Below are 24,226 nucleotides of genomic sequence, written 5' to 3' on the forward strand. Positions count from 1 at the left end.
GCAACCGTCCTGGATTAGATGCTCTGTGGGACCTTCTTCTTGGTCCACCTCACCGTTCCAGGCTGTTGATTATCCTTACACGCGCCTACCTGCGCCAACCCGACCGCTACCTTGTTCTGCTCCTTACTCACCTTCCAGAACCTCACTGTGCAGTCGATCTCCTCATATCCTTTTACCGCTTTGTCCAGCAACTCCCACAGATCTCGATCGGGAACTTGTTCGCCTACCATACCCAGCGGGGATTCCGACATGATCCGCCAGTTGTTATGACGCCACTCCCAGATCCAGCGCGTAATTCCGTCAACTAGCCACGTGTGATGTGTAGCGATGACGAGTTTGTCGAAGCCTTCCGTTTCCCACCGCGAGAATTCGAGTGCGGCCAGGGCGGAGCGAAGGGCAGCTCGCCGGAGGGTGGATCGGGCAAATTCGGGAGGCCGTTCAAGCCGGCGTGAGAAATTCGGTTCCACAACCACAGAGGGTAAGCGTGCGTGGGAAGCTTGACGACTACGCAGATCATGGGTGGGGCAAAAGACGAATCCGAGACCTGCGCGTTTCTCTTCGGCTTGATGTGTGGGTACAAGAGCCGATGTGTTGGTCTTGAGTTGGGCTTCTAGCGATTTGTAGTCGGGCAGCTTGCCCGCACCAAACATGGCTTTGCGCGTTGCTTCGACCGAAAAGTCGGTGGGGATTGAGCTGTACATTGAAGCTGTATCGGTTGCGCTGAAGCCAGTGGATGAGGCAACCGTGGTGAGAATCGAGTTTGTATCGCTAGTGCCCACCTTCATAGCTGCTACTTGTCCGGGTGTCAAAGCAGCGCCAGCGCACAGAATGAGCATCTGACGTGGATCCACTTTCCGCACGTATCGCAGTGGTCGCCATGGTCTAGGATCAGGTACGAAGAGATCTTCTATCAGCAGTTCTCCACCAGGTCGAGCCTTCTGGATCGTTACGGCGTCCGATGAAGTTGCAAACAAGCTCGCTTCGTACGCTGACGGCACTCGTCCTTGCGTGGCCTCTTCGGATTGGGTGATGCCGAGCTTCTTTTCTCTTTCAGTGACACGGTCGAGCATTCGGTGCGAGGTCCAGTTTCCGGAAGCTGCCCAAGGCGTTCGTGCATGCGCCGCATCGCCGGTGATAGAAGGTGGCGGACGGAAGGGTGTAGCGACTGCGTTGGCGGAAACGCTGACTGGCACCGTCTGTGTGCGTTCTGCTGTCAACGTAAGTGTGGTCATCTTGGAGTCCACCGATGCAATGGTGGCGTTGGTCGCGATCGAGGCGGCATCACTTTCTTTTTCTTTGATGCTCTTTTCTGCTACCGGTTCTGTCGATGCGGTGTTGGAAACGTCGAAAGGCTTGCACATGTTGTTAACCGAAGCAGGCTTGGAACAGGAGTTCTCTACTTCCTCCTGGTACGCTTGAGCCTGAGTTCTCCCTTTTTCGTCTAATTGAGGTCCTTTTTTCGCGGCTGCATCGATGCTAGCTTGCCTCTTCGCCTCAATCTCTGTAATGAAATCGTACTCCTTGGTATTACAATCATGCATAGTAGCAGGGATGAACAGCCGTTTCACCGAGTTGTGCTGGGCCAGCGCATCTGGGGCGTAAGAGATGCCACCGGGGGTATCTAACCTGACCTGATACGCAGATGCTTGTTGCTGGGATGCATTCTGCCCAGCTATAGCAGCAGCATCGCCGTTGGTGGTAGGCAATACGGCTTCGTACGAGATGCCGCTGTCGTAGAGGCGCTTCGACGTGGATCCAGATTTGGAAGCAGAGGGCCGAGCCCACGCTTGCAGATAGCGATAGTCTGGTGCTGACATGATTGTGTTGCAATGAAACAATGGTGATGAGCAGAAGGAGGGAAGAACAGCCACATCGAGTCGACGGGTTCAGGGTCTGTTCTGTGTTGGTTGGTAGCACGTTGAGCTGCATCCACTTCTGAAACGCGCCTGCAGATTCACCAAAACAAGCACACACACCAACACAACCCTCTCGTGTATCACATATTTATATCGGACCAATAGCGGTCAGCCGACGTGATTAATTTACGATTTCGGAGCTTGCTGCCGAACACTCGTGACTTGTTTTTTTTTTTTTTTTGTCACTGTACTCAAGACTTCCGAGACTTGCTGGATTTCCGCAACGAAGTGGAATAACTTCTGCTTAGCCCTAACCCACCGCGTTCTTTTTTTTTGTTTTAACCATTATTATACAGTAAATATCGTGTACATCAGGCTGTACACGAGCTATCCATGTGAATCGTGATTTGCACCGTGGCAAATAGCGCGATGACCCTCCCTACTTAAGCGCTAAGAAAGCTACCTCGCGCTTTGTTGAATGTTTAAACAGCACACAGCAGACGGAAGCACACAGTTCGTAGTGGAACTTCTATGGGTGACACCAATGGAGGGAACACGAGTCAGGCAGCAATCTTACACGTAGCGCTTGACAAGGGACAAGTGCGGCAAGTGAGGAGAGTCGCGAAGAGAAGGCATGGTAGGAGGTAGATGAGTGACCGTGGTCCGTGGTCCACGGACGAGCATCCGCTATGTTACACTTGGTGACTGTGGGACCAAGTTTTGAGAAAATCAAGCGGGCAAGGGTGAGGGGTTCTCACAGAATAGGACCAGTGCGTTCCTCTTCGCCCTCTTGAGCTCATTCAGGCCCGCAATCTCGGCGCTCAGAGCTTTGGGGCCGTAGCTTGCATCAGATTCGCCAACGAAGAAGAACCACAATTTTTTGGTCGATGAAGCCAACCAGTCAGCCAGTCAGCCAGCTATGGAAGGAGGTTGAGGAGATGGCAACTGATCCTCTTTGAGACATTCTTCTTGCTGTGTAATACGACAGAGTCACCCCAGCCCTTGCGCGTCTCTTTCCTGCCTTCCTCTGCACCACCCGCTTCGCCATCTTCCACTTTGCATGTTACGAATTGCCCTGTCCGAACGCTTTATCTGCTGGAGCCAACACCGAACAGCCCTCCTCTCAACCTTCGCTACCTGGGCCACTGATGCGCCTTACCTGAACACGCTTATCAATATGCTCGACGCGTGACTACACTCTTTACACCCGTCTCAAACGTCAAATTACAGTATATCACGGCTCGCTTTGAAGTACACTCGCAATGAACGAATTCAGAGCTGCGGGAGCGTTCCAATCTGCTGAAGGTAGTAATAGGTGTCCAAGTACCCATCCTTGACCGTATCACACACCACATGCCAACCTGCCTCCCTGGCCTTGTCAAGGCATCCCTGCTGGTCAAATGTGGCACCCAGCGTGAAATCCGCAAAGGCAAAGGTCGCATGGTCAGCGAAAGCCTTCGGGTCACCACCCTTTTCCTTGGTCAACTTTTCCCAGGCCTCCACGTTCTCCGACCGCTTGCTCCACTCGTCCAAGCTCAAGCTTAGCTTGGGAGGTTTCTCGTTGTACTTTGTCTCGAGCGTAGGAGGAAGGATCTTGAGGCCCAATTCTTTACCCAGATCCTGCCAGATCTGACCCAGTGTGCGTTTGTCGCCGTCTTCGATGTTGAACGACTGGTTTTCCGTCTTGGCTGCATTCCCCGGGTCGGTGAGGAATACTTGGAAACGAGCATTGTTGATGGCAGTGCTCTGAGACACAAAGATTTGGTCCCAGTTAAGCTTGTTACCGGGGTACTCCACTTCGGTCTTACCTTTGGCCTTTTCGAGTGTGAGGTAGAGGCTGGTGGAGACGGCTTGGTTCATGAAGTTGCCCTTGGCGGCACCGATGATCGTGTTGGGTCGCGTCTCGGACCAAGCATAGCCGTGCTTTTTGGCATGCGCAACCAGAGTGTCGACCTGATCGTAGTAGAAGTTTGGAGGATCGGTGGGTCCGCGTGGTGCATCCTCCTTGTAGGGTACTGGAGATGCGATGTCCTTGTTGGCAAGATGCAGCGAGTACCACTTGTAGCCCGTCTGCAGGTGGAAGTGCTTGAGTGACTTTCCGGCCGCAGCATAAGTGGCATCGAGTGCCTTGCTGAGCAAGACATGATTGACGTCCAACAGCTCCTGAGCGTCCTTCTTTTCGATGTAGGTGTAGTGCAGAGCTACACTCACCTTGTCGCCGCCGTTGGCCCTAAGCTGTTCGGCGATTTCGTCGACGGGAGCCTTGAGAATGTCGATCGAGACGAACTTGATACGTTCATCTTTCAAGTCTACCTGCGGTTGACGGCGAGATACCGCCAATATGGCGCCCACCGTTTCCTTGGGCTGCTCGACGAGAGCTCGAAGCGCCGCGATACCGGATACGCCATTGGCGCCCCAAACCAGGTAATTGCGTTGCAAAGACATTATGTTATCTTTTTTTACGTAGTGAAAGCAAAGTAGGAGCCACTCGGATGAAAGAGGTCAAGAGACGACTTGAGCCACACTCACAGACTGGGTTATATGTCATCTGGGCAAACACAAACACGGCTATGCAAAAAAAGGTCATCCTCCACCTCTCAGTCGAAAAAGTCGTGAGTGCACGGCGCTTGTCACTCCATGTGCTCAGTCACGCTGTGACACATGACTGTAATTTGTCGGTCCAGATGCCAGGCGAGCCAGCATGTGATTACGATACCTCTCGTCCAAATTCCGCCTTTCGCCCATGACCGTTATTCGTCATGTTTTGTGGTCGGCAATTCCAGCACACTCGGCTCAGCTCAGCCTAATGAACCTGTCATGATCAGTTTCAGTCCCGATTGAACGCATCCTGTACCAGTGATCCGAGTGCAGTCTCGTAACGTTTGGTCAATACGCGCGGCCCTTCGCTCGCTTTTGCTCCCCTTTCACCTTCTCCGTCACGCGAGACAAAGATCACGCTGCGATTTTATGGTCTTGCAATTAATCACGAATGATTTACGTTGCGATCAGCCCTGATGTGCAGCAGAGCAGCTCAATCCCGCAGGAAGGCGAGCCGCTTCAGCAAAATTTCGGCGCTGTCTGTCATCTCGGTGCCTGCAGCAATTACTTTCTGCAGGTAATCGTTGGCGAGCGCCAAATTGCCAACCTTAGCTACGGTCTCTGGCTCGCCATCTTGTTCCTTCTCATCAGCTGTTTCTTCCCGCTCTTGTGCTGATCTGACGCCGATCTCACCCATCTCCCACCTCGCTGCAATGATGTAGGAGCGCGCATATCTCGCAACCACGTTGGACTCGGTGCCAGTCAGCGCGCGGTCAACGACCTGAACGAGACGACGATGGTAGCAAGCCGCTGCTTCAAAATCTCGCTCCTTTTCGTACACCTCGATGATCCGCGTCAAACCCATCACCGTATCGCCTTGGTTGAGTCGGCAAGCGAGGTAGCGCTTGAAGCACGAAACAGCATCCTGTGATCGACCGAGGTGATCATAACAGATGCCCATACTTGACCACATCCGTCCGTCATACGGTCGAATCGCCGCGCATTTTTGGAAGTAGTTGACCGCGTACGTGTAAGCTCCATTGAGCTCGTACACCTGGCCCAAGCCGTAGAGCGCACGATACTCGCGTGGGTTAATTTTGAGTGCTCGGCGGTACATCTCGGCAGCTGCATGGCTGTTTTTCAGCTCGATATACTCGTGGCCGAGCAGAATCCAGGCAGGCACACAGCCCGAGTCGAGTCGAAGAGCATGTCGGAAGGCTTCAATCGCTCGATGGTGGTCACTGCGCTGGTTGTAGTAGTTACCAACAAGACAGCAAACCTCTGGTCGATCTTTCGCAAAGGAGCTAAATTTGTGAGCAAGATGAGCCAGCTCGGCTGTGCGGTTGAGCAGATAGAGAGCGTTCGAGTAGTCGGCCAACCCGTCGATTCGGTAAGGATCGATGGACCACGCTTCCTGAAAGTCTTGCTCTGCCTCAATGTATTCGAGGCGATGTACATTGGTCTGGGCTCGACAAGTGAGAAGGTACGCGGACCGTGGAAACGACTCTAGCAGTCGGTCAATACGCGTGATCGTCGCATCGCCTTCTTGCGCCGAGTGGCGATCGAGAAATTCGCGAAAGAAGCTGACCATGAACGACTCGGGCAGCAAGTCGGCCATTTGATCCGCTTCGCCCGGCTCGAGTGTCATGGCAAGCTCTTGCCACGCCGCCCAATTGTATGCAAAGCTCTGGACAGAGCGAACGAGACAGTCCATCGCTTCGATGGGCCGATTGAGTTTGCGCAAGATTGCGCCTTTTAGGAAGAGAAGAAAGGGGTCAGAGACATCAACGAGTTCCTTCAAGATGGGGATCAAGCTCGGAGAGGTGGCAGGAAGGGTTCCGTTAGGCTTTGGGATGATCATCCCGTGTTCGTCAAGCTTGCGTTCGGACATGAGAAAGCGAGAGTAGAGCCGCAAGAAGCGTGCCTTGTCAGAGCTGCCCTTGCTACCTTCAAGCACCCAGATGCATCGTTCGAGCTGATGCTGATCAAAGTAATTTTTAGCCAGCAGATACGAATCTTCTTCCAGCGATGACAATGCGGCGGATGATGTGCCATCGAGGCGGTACTGAAATGCGCCAGGAGAGCAGTCCACAGAGTTGGTATTAGACTGCCAATGAACGTGTGCTGATCCAGGGGCAGTACCATCTTCGCTGCCGACCGGGATGAGTGAGCTGTCTGGATCATCTCTCGGGGACGCCACATGAGCAAGGCGACTGTTGACTAGGGGAGATGAGGAAAAAGTGCCGGGTGCAAAGCTCTCCAGACCCTCGCCTGCCGATGTGTCCTCTGCACCAGGTTCCACAGACATTCGCTGATGCACTCCAAGTGCGGGTGTAGAATGCTCTGGAACGAGCGATCTCGCTTGTGAGCGCCGCTTCGGTGCTGGTGTTGATGTGACCATCGCAGAATGATTGGAGCGACTCTGGTCTGAAAGGACTAGGCCGGAGTTGAGGTTACCTGTGTAAGGCACGGACTGAAGCAGCTCGAGCGTCCATCTCGATGATGAAGCTAGCCCTCGGTTGGACAATTCGAGAGCTGCGAAGCGAAGCGACTCCCTTGCTCGAGTCGCATCGAGATCAGGGAACGGATAGTCGATGTCGAACACTGTTGCATCCGACATGGCCATTTGGTGGATCCACGGGCAGACGACTGAACACTCTCCCTCGGAACGAAGAGTGCTGCTGCGTTTAGATTGGGTACGAGATGGAAGCGAATTCGCAGATTCGTGATTCACAGATCGAGAAGCCCTTGAACCTTTGCTGTTGTTTTCGACGCGTCGTCTAAACATTCATGATTCACGATTCACGATTCGTGATTTCCTGCCTCCACAGCGTTTGCGCGTCTCGAAAGACCCTGCGCTACTCGTGACTAACGCAACCAGAACCTTGCCATCCAAGTCACAGTCTGTGCTGAGTGGTAAGTGGAAGCCATCGTGCATGTTGGCGGCTCGGATCATCACTTTTACAGGCACCTTTTGCCATCAAACTCGCATGTGTGCTGTGATCTCGTTCTTATTGGCGCCTTGTTATGAATTGCAGGTGCTCAGCCAACGAAGCGTGGCTAAAAGTACAGTGATCAGTTTGGACTAGACCATGGCGCCGAGGATACATACACACATACACACATGGCGCCCGTCCCAAGCGGCAGCATCAACAACAACAACTATAACTGATTGACTGTTTCAAAACGACGATGGAACATAGCTAATAAAAGTACAGAGAAAGAACGCGTTACAACAGTCACGAGTCTCGTCGTGCAGTAGAGTAGCTATTTTTTTTCCAGAGAGGTGGGTGTGACTGATGAGGACTGTCGTTTGTGCATGGGACCGAATGGAGGCTCACCACTTGCTGGAGCTGCTGTCGCGGCTGAAACGGCTCTCACGAGCATCGCGACCGCTTCCCCAGCTGCTGCCCCGTCCACCGCTCGATCGTGAACCGGTTCGCCCACGTCCATCGATAGCGAAGCGACCTCCGCTGCCGCCGGCGTCTTCGTCCTTGCTAAAACGGCCGCGCCCGAATGAGCGCGAATTACCGCCTCCGCCATGTCGACGAGAGAAGCCGCTGCCTCCGTTGCGGTCACGGAGCGAGATGCCGAGCTTCTGCATGAAGGCATCGCTGAGATAAGGTGGTTGTTCCAGCCTGCCAGCTTCGACCGACCATTGCTTGACGCCCTCAAGCACCGACATCTTGCTGGTGCGCAGCTCGTCGCCCTTGCCGAGGTAGAAGCCGAGCAGCGAATTAAAGGTCTCACGTACGGCGTCCTCTTCCTCAAGCGACTGAAGAGAATCCTCGATAAGCGGCATAAGCGTCTTGGTGCTGTATTTGCCGGTGAGAGGTCCACAAATCTGGGCAGGAGGCTTAGCTGCACGGACTACCTCGTCACGTCCACGGACGCCCTTCTTGACCACATAGCCCTTGGCTTTGGCCTTTGCCGCCTTAACAAGCTCCTCTGGAACTGCGAACTCCTCGGGAGCCTCATCGAAGCGCTTCGATAGCGTCTCAACCTCTTGTACGAGATCGTCGACATGCAGCTGGGTGACAGGGAGATCGTCCAACTGATAGTAGAGGAAGCCACGTTCGAAGTTCTGGAGCACAATGTCGGATCGTCCTTGAGCGCCGGCACGACCCGTTCGGCCGATACGGTGGATGTACTGGTCCTTGCTGCTGGGGATGCCGACCTGGATAACACGGGTGGTACCGGGGTAGTCTACACCACGAGCACTGACGTCGCTGGTGACGAGGACGCTGGCGCCACTCTGGTCCTTGCGAAAACGATCACTGGTGTTGAAACGCGCCCGCTGGTCCTTTTTGCTGTGGATCTCATAAACATTCGAGCCTGTTGAGGCGGGCAAATGGCGCTGGACGCCACGAATCACGTCGGCTAACAGCTCAGTCATCTTTGTAGTAGGTGCAAAGACGATGGTCTTTGATTTTCCGGGATTGATGAGCTGATCGTGGGCGATGAGACGCACAACGTGAGGGATCTGCTCTTCTGCTGATTCTAGAACAGTAGCGTACTGAGGAATGTGCTTGTGAACGTTCTCTTCGCCGGCAGGAACGCAGTCGATGAAGCGGTGATCCTTTTGCAAACTGGCACGAGCGATGGCGCGGATTTCGGGGCTGACGGTCGCACTGAAGAGCATGTTCTGGCGGTCAACTTTGGCGGGCAGGTGGCGCATGATGGCCTGCAAGTCGTCGCGGAAACCCATTTCGAGAAGCGTGTCGGCCTCGTCGAGAATAAGCGTACGGCAAGCCGTCATGGCTTCCCGAATCATGCCGACATCGTTGAGCAGGTCAAGGATACGACCAGGAGTAGCGACGACCACGTCAGGTCTTGACCGCCTCCAGTCATTGATCTGAAAGTTTCGGCTTGCGCCACCGACGAGGAGCTGCACCTTCAATTCAGGCTTGTGGGAGAGCAGCTTTTTCGCCTCGTCGGCAATCTGAGTGGCCAGTTCTCGAGTTGGTGAAAGGACGAGGGCACCCACGGTGTTGTTGACAAACTGCTTGACAATCTCATCGAGCTCCTTCTTCTGGAGCGAGGACACATCGAGACCAGGCCTGTGTCGCTCGAGCATCTCTGACCACGGCTTGGGAAACTTGCCTTTGCGGACGTCCTCGATGGATCGCAAACGAGCTTCAAGAGCAGGTACAAGGAAGGCAATAGTTTTACCGGTACCAGTCTTTGCCTTGACGAGCATGTCCCTGCCCTGTCCGTCGGGCATTGGTGCAGCAGACTCTCCAACGCTATCCGCAATCTCGGGAAGGAGGTGAAGGACGCTTTGTTGTACTGCTGACATGTTGGTATAGGCGAATGGCTTGACGGTCAAAGCCTTAAGAATGGAAGGGTTGACTGAGCCTTTGAGAGATGCAAACGTCTCGTCCTTGATCCGTTTGGTACTTTGTTGAGAGATTTCGCTTTCACTGCTGTCTGTAGCCGCAACATTCTCTAGTTCGAAGGGTTCTTTTGTGGATGTAGCAGCGGCAGTGGCTGCTTCTGTGGCCTTAGTGGATTGCGAAAGGCCTCGGAATGCCTGTGACAAGCCCGGGTGGCGATCCAAAGGCGCCCATCGCGCAGATTGGAGAGAAGACGAAGTAGCTTGAAGCAGATTCGCCGATACGGCAGTTAATACAATACGAGCTCGGATAGCTGATCTGTTTGACAACGTCGAGAGCTGTCGAGCGGCCGCTGTTGGTCGTACGAGCCGAAACGGGCTGCCCAACTTGGTGTACAACATGGCGCCGATACTGGCTGATGGAGCCAGAGTTGAAAAAGGGACGTATCTCTACCTCTGCTGAATGCAAAGATATTTTCTTGGTGTCCTGATTCGATCGTGGTTGTGGACCAGGAGAACAGGGTTGATGAGGAAGCCGGATGGCACCCTAACCCCAGTCAAGAGCGCAGACAAAATCTTCAAAATCTTCAGTTTGCTCAAACTTTTTTTTTCTCGTTTTCTTCTGCAGGGTCAGACCGGACAATTCCCCTTTTTTTTCTTTTTTTTTTTTTGGTTCTGGTTAATGTCACGGGTTACGCAGGCTGACCAATTTCGTTTCGGGTGGCGGATCGGGCCCTTCGACGTCCACTCAATCCCGATGATGCTAGAAAAGCAACACTAACGACTCCAGGCGTGGAGGGGACGCGAAGCTTTCATGTTTGTGTTGGTTGGTTGGTTGGAAAGTGCGTAAAGGCCATACAACTAGATGGTAAGTAACGTGCAGAATCCTCAGGTTGGACAAAACTCGGAAGCGAGAACAACCTCCCTCTACACTCATACGTGTCCCCCGAATCTTCTCTCTTCATAATCTCGGCGATTCTGCTGAAGGGTGCACGAGCGTCGAGCCAGCATGAAGGCGACAAGTCGTGCGCCTGGAGCGGCCAAGGTGCTCTCTGATCGAAGCCTTCATCCATCGAGCTGGTTGCTGTGCCTGGCATTGATAGGCGCAGCTTTGCTTCGCATCGGCATTTCTCTATACACAGATACATTCGAGCTGCTACAAGACCGTCCCGAACTAAGCACGCCCCTGAGTAGCTTCAAGGCGCTCATGGAGACGCACCATCTCTTCCGACACCCGCCAATACCTGTTGCGTCCTCACGGTCTCTTTTGCCCTCGGATCCGTATTCGGCTGGCACCGTCCACCACACCCCGCTACTTCTTCCTGTCCTCAACTACGCACTCAAGCGCTTACACTCACAAGGCGATCAGCTACCCATCATCATCATTTGGACAGCGGCTGATGTGATCGCAGGCTGGCTCCTCTTCCGCATATGTCACGCTCGAGAAAAGGCCAAGTGGTCGCGACAGACCTATCTGTACGCTTGGGATCAGAGCAGAGCGTTGAAGGTAACCGTCATGTTCCTATTCAACCCTTACACCGTTGCCACTTGCATCTCGAGAAGCTCCGTATCGCTTGAGGTGGTTGCTCTCCTTGCTGCAACTCATTCCGCCATGTCCGGCTCGGCCGTCTTGCTTGCTGTCTGTTGGACAGTCTCCTCGTTACTTTCGCTCTATCCGATCCTGTTGCTACCCATGCTCATTCAATTATGCCGACAGAGAGCAGGCGAACTCGTCTACGAAAGCGAAATTGTCCGTATTGGTCAGAATGCTTCCTCAACCGATGTCAAAGCTGCACGCCAGTTGGGCTTCCTTGCGGATCGTGTTCGGTCCGCAAAGCGCTTGGCAGGATTCAAGTGCGTTCTCTTCATGCCAACCGTGCTTGCTGGCGGGCTATGGGTCTCACGAGCCATTGTTCTAAGCCCAGGCAAGGCTTCAGCAAGTACCATTCTCGTCAATTTACCCGACATTCTTCAAGTGCCCATTGACGAAGGCTGGACATGGATCGAACAAGTCTACGGCTCGGTCGTCTTGTGCACAGATCTTACACCGAATCTGGGTCTATGGTGGTATTTCTTCATGGAAATCTTTGATCATTTCCGTGACTTTTTCTTGCTCACCTTCAACGTGCATCTCGCCTGCTATGCTCTGCCCTTCGCCATCAAGTACAGACAGGATCCGCTCTTCGGCGTTACTCTCATGACCGGTGTCATTGCCGTGTTCAAGAGCTATCCGACGATAGGCGACCATGCGCTATTTTTGGGCCTGCTGAGCTTGCACGACCAGATCTTCGAGTATATGCGCTATCCTTTGGTAACGGCGCTGACGTATGCATATTGCACGTGCCTATCGCCTGCCTTCCACCACCTGTGGCTGAATGCAGGTTCGGCCAATGCCAACTTCTTCTTCGCCATCACCTTGGTATGGGCATTGGGCGGGGGGATGCTGGTACTCGATGCTATGTGGGCATGGGGTCGGGAGCGCTGGGAAAGTGAGAGGTCGCCAATCCGCTCGCGTATCCGACGAAAAAGTGAACAGCACATTGATACTGATGCATCAATCGACACTGTTGCATCTGACGCTCCATCAGTTACGGCGGATGCGGCGATGGAAGAGGTCGACAAGCCAAGACGACGAATTGTTGTACAAGTATAGATCCAATCAGCAAGGCTCAATCCTGATCTCGTGCTCATGTCGTCGATGACGTTGGCTGTGAGGGTGTGCTGACGAGTCCTAGGTGCAGGTCACGTGGTTGGTTGGTCTTCAACAGACGCCATGGACATAGCCAGCGTAGACTTGGCATCGCCGTGATAGTAGATTCGATCGGCTACATCCTTGACTGACCAGTCGAGGCCGTCCACGAGATTAGCGCCTGTGTAAGCACTGCACGGCTGGATGCGCCAGCTATGGTTCGAGACCTTGTCGAGCTCGAGATGAGATTTGATTTGCTCCGCAGACAAAGCACCGGGAAGATCCTGCTTGTTCGCAAAGATGAGGATGGTAGCGCCATGTAGACGTTCCTCCTGCAACAGCTTTTCGAGCTCCTCCTTGCAGTCCGAGAGTCTGGCAGTATCAGAGGAATCGACAACCCATATGATGGCATCGGTCTTTTCAAAGTAGTTCTTCCAGTATGGACGAAGACTCTTCTGGCCGCCAATATCCCAGACATTGAGATGGAAACCTTGATACTGAAACGTCTGGATCGCAAAGCCTAATGTCGGTGAGATTGCTTCGATCTCAGACTGCGGCTGATTCTGCAGTTTTTTGAGGATGGTGGTCTTGCCGGCATTATCGAGGCCAAGGAATAGGAAACGAAACTCATGAGAGCGCAACTTGGTCTTGCGAATGATAGTGAGCAGACCCATGGTCTCGTCCCGTGGCTCGGCGACCGGCGATCAGCGTGGTTGAAGAACGCAGAGATTAGGAAGAGTATGGATGGTGGCATGCTCAATTGTAAAAGTAACACTCACGACTAATGACTTTGGACGGACCCTCATGCCTTCGTGCTTCCACGTTTGGAGAGGGCCAAAAATTAGATGAGTGTCAATACTGGTGACCTCACATCAAAAAGGTATTGCCGTGTGCAGTCACGAGTCACGAGTCACGATGTACCTACACGATTCACGATTCACGATTCGTGATTGTTATTTCACGTTGTATAGATTCGTGATTGCCACATGGCGAGACGCGCGCTGCATTTTCGGCATTCACGATTTCAGCGGTGTGTGTTGATTGGTTGTGGAATTTTAGACTGCAATCAGTTCATTCATACTTGCATCGGTAACCCGAGGCTGTGGAATCACGAATCTTGGACTCCAAGCTCGACGACGCTCGTGCCTCACGGTGCACCCTCACGAATATTTTGGGTTTTACGACTGAATCTGTGGTTATGGCACGCCTTTCTTCACACAGAAGGCACGAAGCGGCAAAGGTGTTCCGTCGTACAGAGCCGTTTGTTTCGTTTGTTTCTGCGGTCCAGATTCTTCGTTCGGATCGTCATTTGGCAGTTTTTGGTCTGCCACTTGACAGTCACGAGTCTGGCCCGTTTCTAATCGTGAATACAGCTGGCGTTCTTGCTTCGTCCGCCCTCAATGCCTCCTACGTGCGCCTAGAGACTACAATGGTCTAGCGAAAATCGTGAATGCTGTAGAATGAGTGTGTGTAACTACAATCGGCATTGCCTCAATCAAACTGAATCGCAATGTGCGTGCGGATACTTACTAACTTAACGTTAGTAGAGAACAAATTCCCCAAAGCTCCTGCCAAAGAGTTGAACCCTTTCAAGCTCAGGCCCGCGTCAACATCGAAACTTCGGCATGCCCCTGCACTGCCTTCCGCAAATGGTTGTCCCTGTCCTCACTCGAGAAGGGCCATGATATGCTTGGTAGCTGCTCAAGTCTGGCAATCCTCCTACCACCATCCCTATTTCATCGGTTTCGGTCAAGGTATCTTCACCAGGCACTTTTTCTTCCAACATGCGTTCTGTCGCTACACAGTCGTTGGGCGTGCTCGTGGCACTGACGCATCTTGTGCTAGGCATCGACGCCCAAACTACATCACAACAGGTCTACGAACCGCCTGCGGCATCTAGCGGAGCAGTTTCGCAGCAGTCTAATCTCACCAATGGTGTCAATCCTCAGTATGCCGACCTTCTTGGCAACGCGCTTTGGTTCTACGAGGCGCAACGAAGCGGTGCTCTCCCCGCCGACAATCGCGTGCCTTGGCGCAACAGCAGCTGCGAGAACGACGGCTCGCTCAACAATACTGACTTGTCTGGTGGCTACTATGATGCAGGTGACTATATCAAGGCCACCTATCCATTCTGCTGGACCGTGACGTCCATCGCCTGGAGTGCGCTGAGCTTCGGTTCGGCGTACGCAAGGAGCTCGCAGGACGCATATCTCGACTCAACACTTCGATGGGGCCTTGACTGGCTTTCAAAGGCACATTCGGATCAAAACACCTTATGGGTCCTCGTCGGCAACCCTACCATCGACGACCAGTATTGGGGTGGAGATCGCAACATTCCAGATCCGCGACCCTCGTACAGCGTGACACGACAGAACCCAGGAACCGATGCCTTTGCCTCGTGTGCTGCCGCCTTTGCCGCATCGGCCTACCTGTACAGCGGTCGAAGCGCCTCGCTTCCAACCAGCGCAGGCGGTGCCCAGCTCGGAGGGGTACCCAGCATCCACAACCAAACCTACTCGGAAGCCCTGCTGCGCCACGCCGAAGGACTCTGGGACCTCGCCATCAACAGCTCGCCAAAGCAGGTCTACTCGATGGCACAACCCGTAGCTGGCCAAAGCTACCCGTCGAGCGACTACGAGGATGATCTCGCTTTTGCCGGTCTGTGGATGGCATTGGCCAAAGCCGATGCTAGCTACGCCAACCAGGGTCTCGCCTTTTATCCCAATGGTAGCAATGCCTTTGCAAGCATCAACGCTGCGCTCAACTGGGATCGCAAAGTGGCCGCCCTTCCTGTCCTTGCGACCCAGCTGGCTCAGCACAATGCCTCGATGAATCTCGATATGTCGCGCTTCCAGAACGACGCCGAGTCGTACTTTGACCGCCTGACGGACGGCAAGATGCAGTACGTCAGCCAGACGAGAGGTGGTCTTTACTGGTGGAAGGGCGACAGCGATGCTGCAAGTCTCAATCCTGCCCTCAACGCTGCCTTTATCGCTGATCTTTACTCGGGCTTCGCTACGACCTCGGCCAAGACGAGCGCCTATCGATCGCTCGCCGACTCACAAGTCGACTATCTTCTTGGAGACAACAACTACAACGGGCCTTACGTGGTCGGACAGCATCCCAACAGCCCTCAAAACCCTCACTCGGCCATGGCATCTGGCGGAAATGATATCACCAACGTCAACAACAGCCCGCCCCAAGAATTACATGTGCTGTATGGTGCTGTGGTTGGAGGACCCGACAAGCAGGATCGTTTCTTCGATATTCGAGACGACTGGCCTCAGACAGAGATTGCACTCGACTACAACGCTCCACTGGTAGCTGCAGCCGTATCGCGCATCGCTAGAAACGTGACGAAAGATCCGCCTTATACCACATCCAGCGGGAGTGCCAACGTAGCCCAGGGGCGACCCACCGATGCAGCATACCCCGCTAAGAGCGGCGGACTCAGCCAAGGCGCAAAAATTGCGATTGCTGTGATCGTCGTTGTTGTTGTGCTTGCCGCGATTGGCGGTCTGTGTTGGTGGCAGCGCCAACGTATCCGGTGGTACTTTCGCCAGAAGAAGATGGGTCTATAGCTTCGGCACGGATCCCCATCCCCCCCCCCCCCCCCCCGTGAAGCATGCTCACGTGTCAGTTTTGTCATTCTTTCTCACGCTCACCTCCTTTCTCGCATGCACATCATAAACAGCAAATCACGTAGACTTCCCTTGGGTATAAAGTCAGGTACATTTAACACGGCAAGGACAATCTCTCTTCATTTGGACCTATCATTCGCAGCGATCACATGTGTGTGTGTGTGTGTTTCAAAGTAGCGCTTCTTGTTAACAGTCAATGCGGAAGGAAATGAATTGAGTTCTGTCCGTTCACGATTCGGTCTACCAATTACTGTATTCGTTCTGTTCAAAGAAACCGTGCGTGCATACACGACGGTTTCAAAAGAGCTTGGTCTCCAGCTTCGCGTCGTCGTGAAATGGTATCCAAGTTTTGGTCGGTGGTGTTCTTTCCCGGGCCATGTGCTTGTGGAGACTGTGCCGCGTGGCGGTGCACATTTCACACCTCGCTTGCTTGAACCGTGGCAGATGCACAGTATTTTGACAACCCCTCCCAGCCACCACCATCGTTTCCACACAGTTGTCTGTACCTTCTTTCCAGTGGCCTCAGAATCACAGAATAGTGCAGAATGCCGATCGACCTTAGAAAAGCGCTCAAGACAGACGATCCCAAGTGGGATAAGCTCAAGCAGAGTTACAAAAAGGTCGAGACCGGTGCTTGGAACGTCCTGGCACCAGTCGGTCAGTGGTCCAATCGCACCGCCGGCAAGCTGGGTGCTGAATCATTCTGGCCCACTGAGCTTGGTCTGGAATGCGACAAAGCTGCCAGAATCCTGCGTACCTTTACCGCAAAGGGCGCCTCTGTCGAAGTATCTGCCAACGATGCTGCTGGTATCAGCGACCAGTCCGCTGTGGTACCTCCGCCAGCGCCCAAATACGACGAGAAAGGCAAGAACGTCAAGGACCCACATAAATACGACAGCCGTAAGACGCAAAAGGTCATCCGCAAGATACCTCCCAAGGTGCTTCAGAAGGCGCACGGACTTGCCATCTTCACCGTGTTTCGAACAGGATTCGGCTTCTCTGGTGCATCAGGCTCCGGCGTTGTGCTATCGCGTCTGCCAGATGGATCGTGGTCTGCACCCTCGGGCCTCTTGATCCATACGCTTGGGTACGGGTTTCTTATCGGTCTTGATATCTATGACGTCGTCCTGGTGCTTCGTAATCAGAAGGCGGTAGACGCGTTCAAACGCCCAAAGGTCAGTCTCGGTGGTGAGCTCACAGTTGCCTTTGGCCCCGTCGGCAACGGCGCCATGGTAGAATCCGGCCTCGAGGCAGCACCGTGCTGGTCGTACGTCAAAAGCAAAGGCTTCTATGTAGGCTTGCAGCTAGACGGCACCATCGTCTTGAAGCGCGAAGATGAGAACGGACGATTCTACAATGCACCTGGCATCAAAGCTGAAAACATCCTCTCTGGTCAGCTGCCAGGACCTGTCCCTGCAGCTGTGATGCCCCTGTGGCAGACGATCTACGCTGCTGAAGAAAGACCCGAGTTGATGGGCACCGACCGAATTCCTGAAGGCACTACGCCGGGTGATCTTGAGATGACGGAGGAAGATATGAAAGACGCCAGTAGCCTCGCTTCGAAGGAGCATCAGCAGCAGCAACAATACGGCACAGCTGTAGCACCCGTCGGAAGTCTTTCATCGCGAAGAGTGCCGCCTCCTCCTTCTGTTCAAGCTACAGCACCCGGCTCGAGCAATTCCGCAGCTGTTTTGGAGCCTACCTCTCGAACCTACGCAGACCTCCCACCTGATTACGAGTTCGCCAACGCTCCTGTCACGCAGCAAGGGGGAAAGCAGCTGAACAATTCTGCTTCAGATCAATCATATCAACCTCGCTCAGATGACCTGCCTCCAAATCCCTTCTCACACCCCGGAGATGCTCCTGCTGGCGCTGCCCAGTTCGAATCCGCGGAGCAGGAAAAGGCAAGGCTTCAGCAGCAGTATGTCGCTGCTCCGGGAGTTGGGCCCGCTGCGCACGCTACCTCGTCGCTTCCTGGGCAGGTAGAAGCTCTGTACGACTTTGATGGACAGGAACAGGAAGATCTCCCCTTCAAGACGGGCGACATCATCCAAGTCACCGGGCAGGAAGACGAAATGTGGTGGCGTGGCTTGCTCAATGGCCGCTCTGGCATCTTCCCATCAAATTACACTCGAGCTCTTTGAGAATGTGATTCTGTATGAACACCAAAGCAAAGACATGCTCCTTTTTCACTTTGTATGATAGGAAACCCTTTTGATGCCTTGCTTCAATTCTACTCATTCACATCTGTATATGCTCCCTTCATTTCTCTGGCAGGCAGACTCTAGTAATTGTGAATCGTGAATCGTGAATCGTGAATCGTGAATCGTGAATCATTCACAATTCGTGATTGATACACGATTTACCCAAGTTAATCAGGTGTCAGTCGTGGGGTGGAACTTCATGCAGGGACTAAAAAACTCCCCATTCACGATTCATAATCGTGATTATTCATGACCTGCCAAGACTTGAAACCACAACTCGTATGAGGCGGCAGAGGCGGGAACTGCGTAATCTGCGACTCAGCTTTTTCAGATTGGGCTGCATGCAACGCCACATTCACGATTCTACCCTCCTCAGAAATCCTCTATCGTTCTCACTTTTCGATTCGACTGTTCCCCTGTAGTCAGGTGACGAGATCGAGTTCACGTTCACGGTCGAGCTTCGTAGCAACTGGCTAACTTCCAAGCCGACAACATGTCCAATGTTCGTGGGCCCACTTCGGCGCTGACCGAGTTTCTTCGGGAGCGAGGTATTACGGCTCGAAATACCAATCGATTCCGACGACGAGACCAGAACGAGCAAGAGGCTGTCGCCACAGCTACTGCTGCTGCTGTTACCAATGCCTCATCGTTACCTGCTCCTGCTTCACCTGCACCAGCGCCACGAACTCGTGGTGCCCTGGCTCGCAATGGCAGCTCGATGAATTTCGAAGAAGACGACGAGACCGACGACGATCTGCCTCAGGCTGCGACGGCTTCCATAGAAGTCGAGGCAAAGGCGAGCACAAGGTCGGGCTATCAAACGCGATCGAATGGAAAGAAGCGTGCTCAACCAGATCAAGTCGTTGCAGAGGCTAGCAGCACCCTCGACGGTAAAGGAAAGAAGAAGGCCAAGAACGAGCAAGACGAGGACGATGATGATTACAATCCCAAGGGCTCATCCAAGAAAGGAAAGGGCCCAGCACGCGAAGATTGGGAAGATTCGCTCGGCCTGCCACAAGCGAGCAGCTCCCGTGCCAACCATTCGTACGCCAGCAGAACACCCGGCAGCATTGCGTATTGCGGCATGTGCAAGATGAAATTCACGGTCACTTCGTACACCAAGATGTCGGAGAAAGGTCCCCTCTGCCACCGTTGCGGTCCAATGTACAAGGGGCCAGGCGGAGTTGGTGCTGATGACAAAGCCAAGTCAACACCCAAAAAGAGACAGATTCGACGCAAGACATTGCAGGACAGCGTCCATCAGAGCTTCCCGAGCTTGCAGAGATACTGTATCGAGATAGTGAGTCGCCATATTGAAGACGTCGAGGCACTCGGTCTGATCGGATTTGACAGCAAGGACGCCATCAGCAAGTCGATCTCGAAGAATCGCAGCCTCAACCCTACGACGCTGCAGCTATTTCTATCCCCTTTCATCAAAACGCTCTCGCTCTACGATTGCAGCAAGCTGGACAGTCAGTCTTTGCAGAGCATCGCGACGTTTGCGCCCAATCTTGAGCACATTAACCTACAGCTGTGCGGCATGCTTGACAATGACGCAATCGATGCCTGGGCACAGAAGCTGACCAAACTCAAGAGCATCGAACTCTATGGACCCTTTTTGGTTCGCAAAGAAGCCTGGCACCGCTTCTTTGCAGCCGTCGGCCCTCGTCTTGAGAGCTTCAAAATCCGGGAATCGCCTCGTTTTGATCTATCGTGCGCTGAGTCGATGGTGCAGCACTGCCCGAATCTGCGAGAGCTCGGTCTTGCACAGATTGGTCCGCTGGACAAGACGATGCTCAAGCCGCTGGAAAGCTACGGCGACCAGCTCACGTACCTCGACATCTCGGATCCAGGCGTATCGGCGCCAGGTATTCCGCCCAAGTCGTTGGAAAACGACGAAGTGGTAAGCCTGCTCAAAGCGGTGGGCAAGAACCTAACCTACCTGGACACTTCCAAGAACATTGACCTCACTGACCGTATCATTGTTGAAGCCATCTCGCCGTGCTGTCACAAACTCAAGACGCTACGCCTGATCGGGCTGGAAAACCTTAAAGCCGAGACGGTTGCTGGCATGTTTGCTGACTGGACACTGGAGGGTGTGACCGGTATCTCGTACCTGTATCTCGACCGAATGCTCAAACTCGATGACAGTCTGATGGAACCTTTGTTGACGCATTCGGGACCTGATCTTGTCGAGCTGTCGCTCAACTCGGTGGATGGGATCACTGATACAGGTCTGGAAGTGCTTGCCAACGCGAAGAACCTGACCAAACTGGAGACGCTCGATCTCTCATTTGTGCGAGCAGTCGACGATGATAGCCTGGACAAGATTTGTCGTAACATTGACAGCCTGAAAAAGGTATCGGTGTTTGGCTGCAACCGCATCAGCGACTTTTTCAGATCGGACCGGGTCAGGATCGTCGGCAAGGAAAAGTACGCCGCCTGATTCGCACATACCCTATGTTACACTTGCATTCATATGACTCTCCGGTCCTAGCTTGCTCAGTAGGAGTAAATCATCATGCCGAGCTATCGACCTCTTTGTCTTGAGCTGCCGTTTTCGTCAGGAGGCTGGATGGGACTTCAAGTTACATTGCTTGATATGCACGCTGAGAATCGTGAATATGCAGAAGGGATATGATGGTCGGCAAGATTGGCCCGTGTGAGCTCGGAAAGGGTCCCACGAGACACTGATTCGCCACAATCACATGCTGTGAATCTTGCAGACACAGCCTCCTGGCCCATGTGCATACAAGGGGGAGAGCATGCAAATTACGTTGTAGTCTGTCTGGGTCATGATGTGGAGTGCTTCTATGACTCTCGAGGAGAGGTTGCCGGTCCGCTTTTGCCGCTTAATCGTGAATATTCGTGATTATTCTGTATCACACAACACAAATTATTATAAATAATTCAGAAGAAAAGGCGTGCTTCGGCTCCCCCGCTCCTGTCTCGGTTGCCCAAATGCACGGAATGGAGCCCCGACTAATCACGCTTCCCGCGATCTGCCGCTGTGTCTCCTCATGCCTGTGTCATCCTTCGTTCGTGATTTGTGCTTCTATTCACGCTTGTTTCGATCCAAAGTGAGCAACCCTTTATTCATTTTGCACCTCACGAACATGACCACAGTCGGAGTTCGGCGCTCCGCGGGTGTTCGCTTTTGCTTCTTTATCGGTGCACGATCGGTGCTGTTGGCAATCTGGCATTCAAGAGTTAACAGTCAACTTAGCTTGGATGCTGGTTGGGTCGCGCCGAAAAATCGTGAATCGTGAATGACGGAATTGCTGAGCCGGTGAACTTGGCCTCGTGTCAGCCAGATTCGAGATTCGTGATTCTTATCGTGAATCCTCGCACTTTGCTTAACAGTCTCGAGGGCTCCAAGCATCTTGGCAGGTGATACCTCTCTCCAGAATCGTGGATACTAGTCGCTGCCCTTCGACTCCGTCGCTTCGCCGCTGCTCGTACCGCACCACGACATGAGCGACCACACCATTGCATTCTTCTGAGGTAACCAACCGCCGCATCTGACAGTATGGCAGTGGTCAGCAGAGTCTCTGTCCCCGATTTGCGCCATGTGGGCTTGGGTGCAACTATTCAGTCCACAGGCTCATCGCCAGCCAGCAGCACACCTCTCGCTTGTGGCTTCGATGGGACCATGTCCATAGGCCGCTCCAGTGGCCTTCGCACCGAACCGCTGACCCGGGAAAACCTCGCCTCTCTTCCGAACAACGGCAACATCACCCTCCCTGGTCGGTTGCAATCTCAAATGCGGATGGACTCTCGGCGCGGTGCTCTTCCAGGTGGATCAGCGCTCGAACGTGTAGCTACTTTCGACAGCTGTAGAGCTTCCATCTTGACTGATAGCACCGAATTTAGCACCTCGAGCACCATTAATCGAGGATATGCAGCCCGCATCGATGTCAAAGGTAAAGTCAAGCCCTTGTCTTCTACACCTGAAAGACACGCTTGCCAGACCATCGCCTTTCTCGAAGGTCCCTCAGACTCGATCGATTACAAGACCTATCGACCTGGAGATGAGATCAAGGGCGCCGTTCACCTCCTTCGCAACGACCCGGAGCGTGGCATTATCACTGGCGTCAAGGCTCGCATTCGAGGCGACCTCGAGACCAGCGTCTTTGGCGTAGGCGACTCGAGCTACTACTCGATGGATAACGAGCATGGCATCGCCCGTCGTCAGCTCCTCTTTTTCTCCGAGCAAAAGACCCTCGTCACCAAAGCTGACCTCGAGTCGGGTGCCTTTGAACTCGAACAGACCGGCCTTGTAGACCATGGACGACGCAACAACCTCGCTGTGCCTTTTAGCTTTGTTCTACCCCTCAAGCTACACGCTTCAGCACTCGACATGCTCGACAGCAAGCTCAAGAAGACATTCAAGCAAGGCAAAAAGTACATCGATCTGCCACCTTCCATCGACATGGAGACTCGCTACGCTCCTCCTAAACCGAATCAGCTCTTTGGCCAGGTCAGAGACAAGCTGCATGGTCAAAAGCTGCGACCCATGGCACGCATCAAGTACGAGATCGATATCATTGTCAGCAGGCAGCGTTTCGGATCGGTGCTGCTGCCACACAAACGAGGCGAGCGCATCATCTTGGCATTTGCTGTCGAGCCGTATCCTCCGCGCACCGCCGGTCTTGCCGTGCCAACGCTCGAACCCATCCGCGCCCGCCGTGTGACGTCGCGAGGTGATCGCGACGTATCGACCGAACGCAACGCTTCAACTGACACTGCCTCTATCCATTCAGCTGATTCGCAAGAGAATGAAACCGTCGATGAGGATGAGGATTCGTGGGCTTCGGATCTCGGTGGCTTTCGGCCCACACAGGAAGTGTTCGGTGCCCTACCACTCGAAGCTGCCCCAGCCTTTGCACCAAGTTCCATTGCCCGCTCCATCTCCAGGCCAGGTCTTCCCGGCTGTCGACGCAAGAGTTACATCAACGTCAAAGAAGGCGTAGACGGTCGCATGAAGGGCTGGCTGACGCACTCGCTCGAAAGCACACTGCATGGAGGCCGTGGCTCTTTCGAAGCCATTCTTTCGGTGCCTGCGATGGCGGCTCTCTACATGGAGACCAAGATCCCGTTCAGCTTGGAGCTGCGTATGCCTCAACATCTCGTCGGATCTTACGAGCCGCAGGTCGAGTTGGCGCTTGTTCGATCCGTTATGACCTACTCGCGACTCGGTACGCTGGTCATCGAAAAGGAAGACCCAGACAACCTTTCCGGCTTCAGCGGTCCACACTCCTGGTCCGAGCGCATCCGTATCGTCAACATGGAGCGTCAAGCAGATGACCACCTGCCGCCTTTCTACGAGCAGGGTCAGGCAAGGCAGATCTACACAGGCAACTTTGCCATTGGTCGCTACGAAAAGATGATCAAGGCGGGTTCGTCGGCGCCGCTCAAGCAGAAACTGATCCAGGAACCGGAGCTGCGCTTGGTCGTACCGAGTTTTTCATTCAAGGCGTTGAGAATCGAGTATAGGCTGAGAGTGAAAATCTCGTTGCCTGGTAAGGAAGAACTGCAAGCATCGACTTCGTCCTCGTCGCCAGCAGCTGCAGAGAAGCATTTGGTGATGGAGACTCCTCCTGTGCACGTTGCGGCCAATCCAGATACGGTCGATTTCACACGCCAGCAGGTGGCCGAGCCGCTGGATGACGAGTCACTGTCCACCGTCGACCTGCTGGATGAGGACGAAGAGCGAATGCTCGAGGCTTCCGCTTCTCGATTCATGCGTCGCCCCTTTACACCGTCTTGGCCTATTCCTGCTGCTGCTGATGAGGAGGACGAAGATGTTTCAGCCCAAGCCACGCCTTTGGCGCGAACACCACGTCGACGTTCACTCGACCTTGCAGCACTCACCAATCTTAGCGCCGCCAACACCCAGAATTGCTCGGTGAAAACGAGACACTCATCTCGTCCGCTGCCTCGATTATCAGCAATCTTCGAAT

The 24,226-nt window shown here is 53.7% G+C and overlaps 10 protein-coding genes across 10 annotated transcripts in view; 5 read left to right on the top strand and 5 right to left on the bottom strand.

Moving 5' to 3' along the window:
• Positions 1-14: 14 nt before the first annotated feature.
• UMAG_11455 (uncharacterized protein) lies at positions 15-1,817 on the bottom strand (the record flags this gene model as incomplete). The annotated part of the gene is made up of 1 exon (XM_011388479.1): positions 15-1,817. The coding sequence occupies one exon, from the start codon at positions 1,815-1,817 to the stop codon at positions 15-17; it is 1,803 nt and encodes a 600-aa protein (XP_011386781.1).
• A 1,311-nt stretch (positions 1,818-3,128) lies between these two features.
• On the bottom strand, positions 3,129-4,301 carry UMAG_00650 (uncharacterized protein; the record flags this gene model as incomplete). The annotated part of the gene is made up of 1 exon (XM_011388156.1): positions 3,129-4,301. The coding sequence occupies one exon, from the start codon at positions 4,299-4,301 to the stop codon at positions 3,129-3,131; it is 1,173 nt and encodes a 390-aa protein (XP_011386458.1).
• Positions 4,302-4,887: 586 nt separating this feature from the next.
• On the bottom strand, positions 4,888-7,014 carry UMAG_00651 (uncharacterized protein; the record flags this gene model as incomplete). Its single annotated transcript, XM_011388157.1, has 1 exon — positions 4,888-7,014. The coding sequence occupies one exon, from the start codon at positions 7,012-7,014 to the stop codon at positions 4,888-4,890; it is 2,127 nt and encodes a 708-aa protein (XP_011386459.1).
• A 717-nt stretch (positions 7,015-7,731) lies between these two features.
• Positions 7,732-10,131, bottom strand: UMAG_00652 (uncharacterized protein; the record flags this gene model as incomplete). The annotated part of the gene is made up of 1 exon (XM_011388158.1): positions 7,732-10,131. The coding sequence occupies one exon, from the start codon at positions 10,129-10,131 to the stop codon at positions 7,732-7,734; it is 2,400 nt and encodes a 799-aa protein (XP_011386460.1).
• A 607-nt stretch (positions 10,132-10,738) lies between these two features.
• On the top strand, positions 10,739-12,382 carry UMAG_11456 (GPI-anchor transamidase subunit GAB1; the record flags this gene model as incomplete). Its single annotated transcript, XM_011388480.1, has 1 exon — positions 10,739-12,382. One exon carries the CDS (start codon positions 10,739-10,741, stop codon positions 12,380-12,382), a length of 1,644 nt encoding a protein of 547 aa, XP_011386782.1.
• Positions 12,383-12,471: 89 nt separating this feature from the next.
• Positions 12,472-13,092, bottom strand: UMAG_00654 (putative ADP-ribosylation factor; the record flags this gene model as incomplete). Its single annotated transcript, XM_011388159.1, has 1 exon — positions 12,472-13,092. The coding sequence occupies one exon, from the start codon at positions 13,090-13,092 to the stop codon at positions 12,472-12,474; it is 621 nt and encodes a 206-aa protein (XP_011386461.1).
• Positions 13,093-14,202: 1,110 nt separating this feature from the next.
• On the top strand, positions 14,203-15,999 carry UMAG_00655 (putative Family 9 glycosyl hydrolase; the record flags this gene model as incomplete). The annotated part of the gene is made up of 1 exon (XM_011388160.1): positions 14,203-15,999. One exon carries the CDS (start codon positions 14,203-14,205, stop codon positions 15,997-15,999), a length of 1,797 nt encoding a protein of 598 aa, XP_011386462.1.
• A 605-nt stretch (positions 16,000-16,604) lies between these two features.
• On the top strand, positions 16,605-18,203 carry UMAG_00656 (uncharacterized protein; the record flags this gene model as incomplete). Its single annotated transcript, XM_011388161.1, has 1 exon — positions 16,605-18,203. One exon carries the CDS (start codon positions 16,605-16,607, stop codon positions 18,201-18,203), a length of 1,599 nt encoding a protein of 532 aa, XP_011386463.1.
• Positions 18,204-18,756: 553 nt separating this feature from the next.
• On the top strand, positions 18,757-20,709 carry UMAG_00657 (UV-damaged DNA-binding protein RAD7; the record flags this gene model as incomplete). The annotated part of the gene is made up of 1 exon (XM_011388162.1): positions 18,757-20,709. One exon carries the CDS (start codon positions 18,757-18,759, stop codon positions 20,707-20,709), a length of 1,953 nt encoding a protein of 650 aa, XP_011386464.1.
• A 1,083-nt stretch (positions 20,710-21,792) lies between these two features.
• The window catches only part of UMAG_15012 (uncharacterized protein), a gene marked incomplete at both ends in the record, with an annotated part of 2,757 nt that continues 323 nt past the window's right edge, over positions 21,793-24,226 (top strand). Inside the window, one exon of the mRNA XM_011388551.1 lies at positions 21,793-24,171. Within this exon, the coding sequence (XP_011386853.1) occupies positions 21,793-24,171 (2,379 nt within the window). The remainder of the gene's footprint in view (positions 24,172-24,226) is intronic.

Source organism: Mycosarcoma maydis, chromosome 1, assembly GCF_000328475.2.
Source record: "Mycosarcoma maydis chromosome 1, whole genome shotgun sequence".
Lineage (NCBI taxonomy): Eukaryota > Fungi > Basidiomycota > Ustilaginomycetes > Ustilaginales > Mycosarcoma > Mycosarcoma maydis.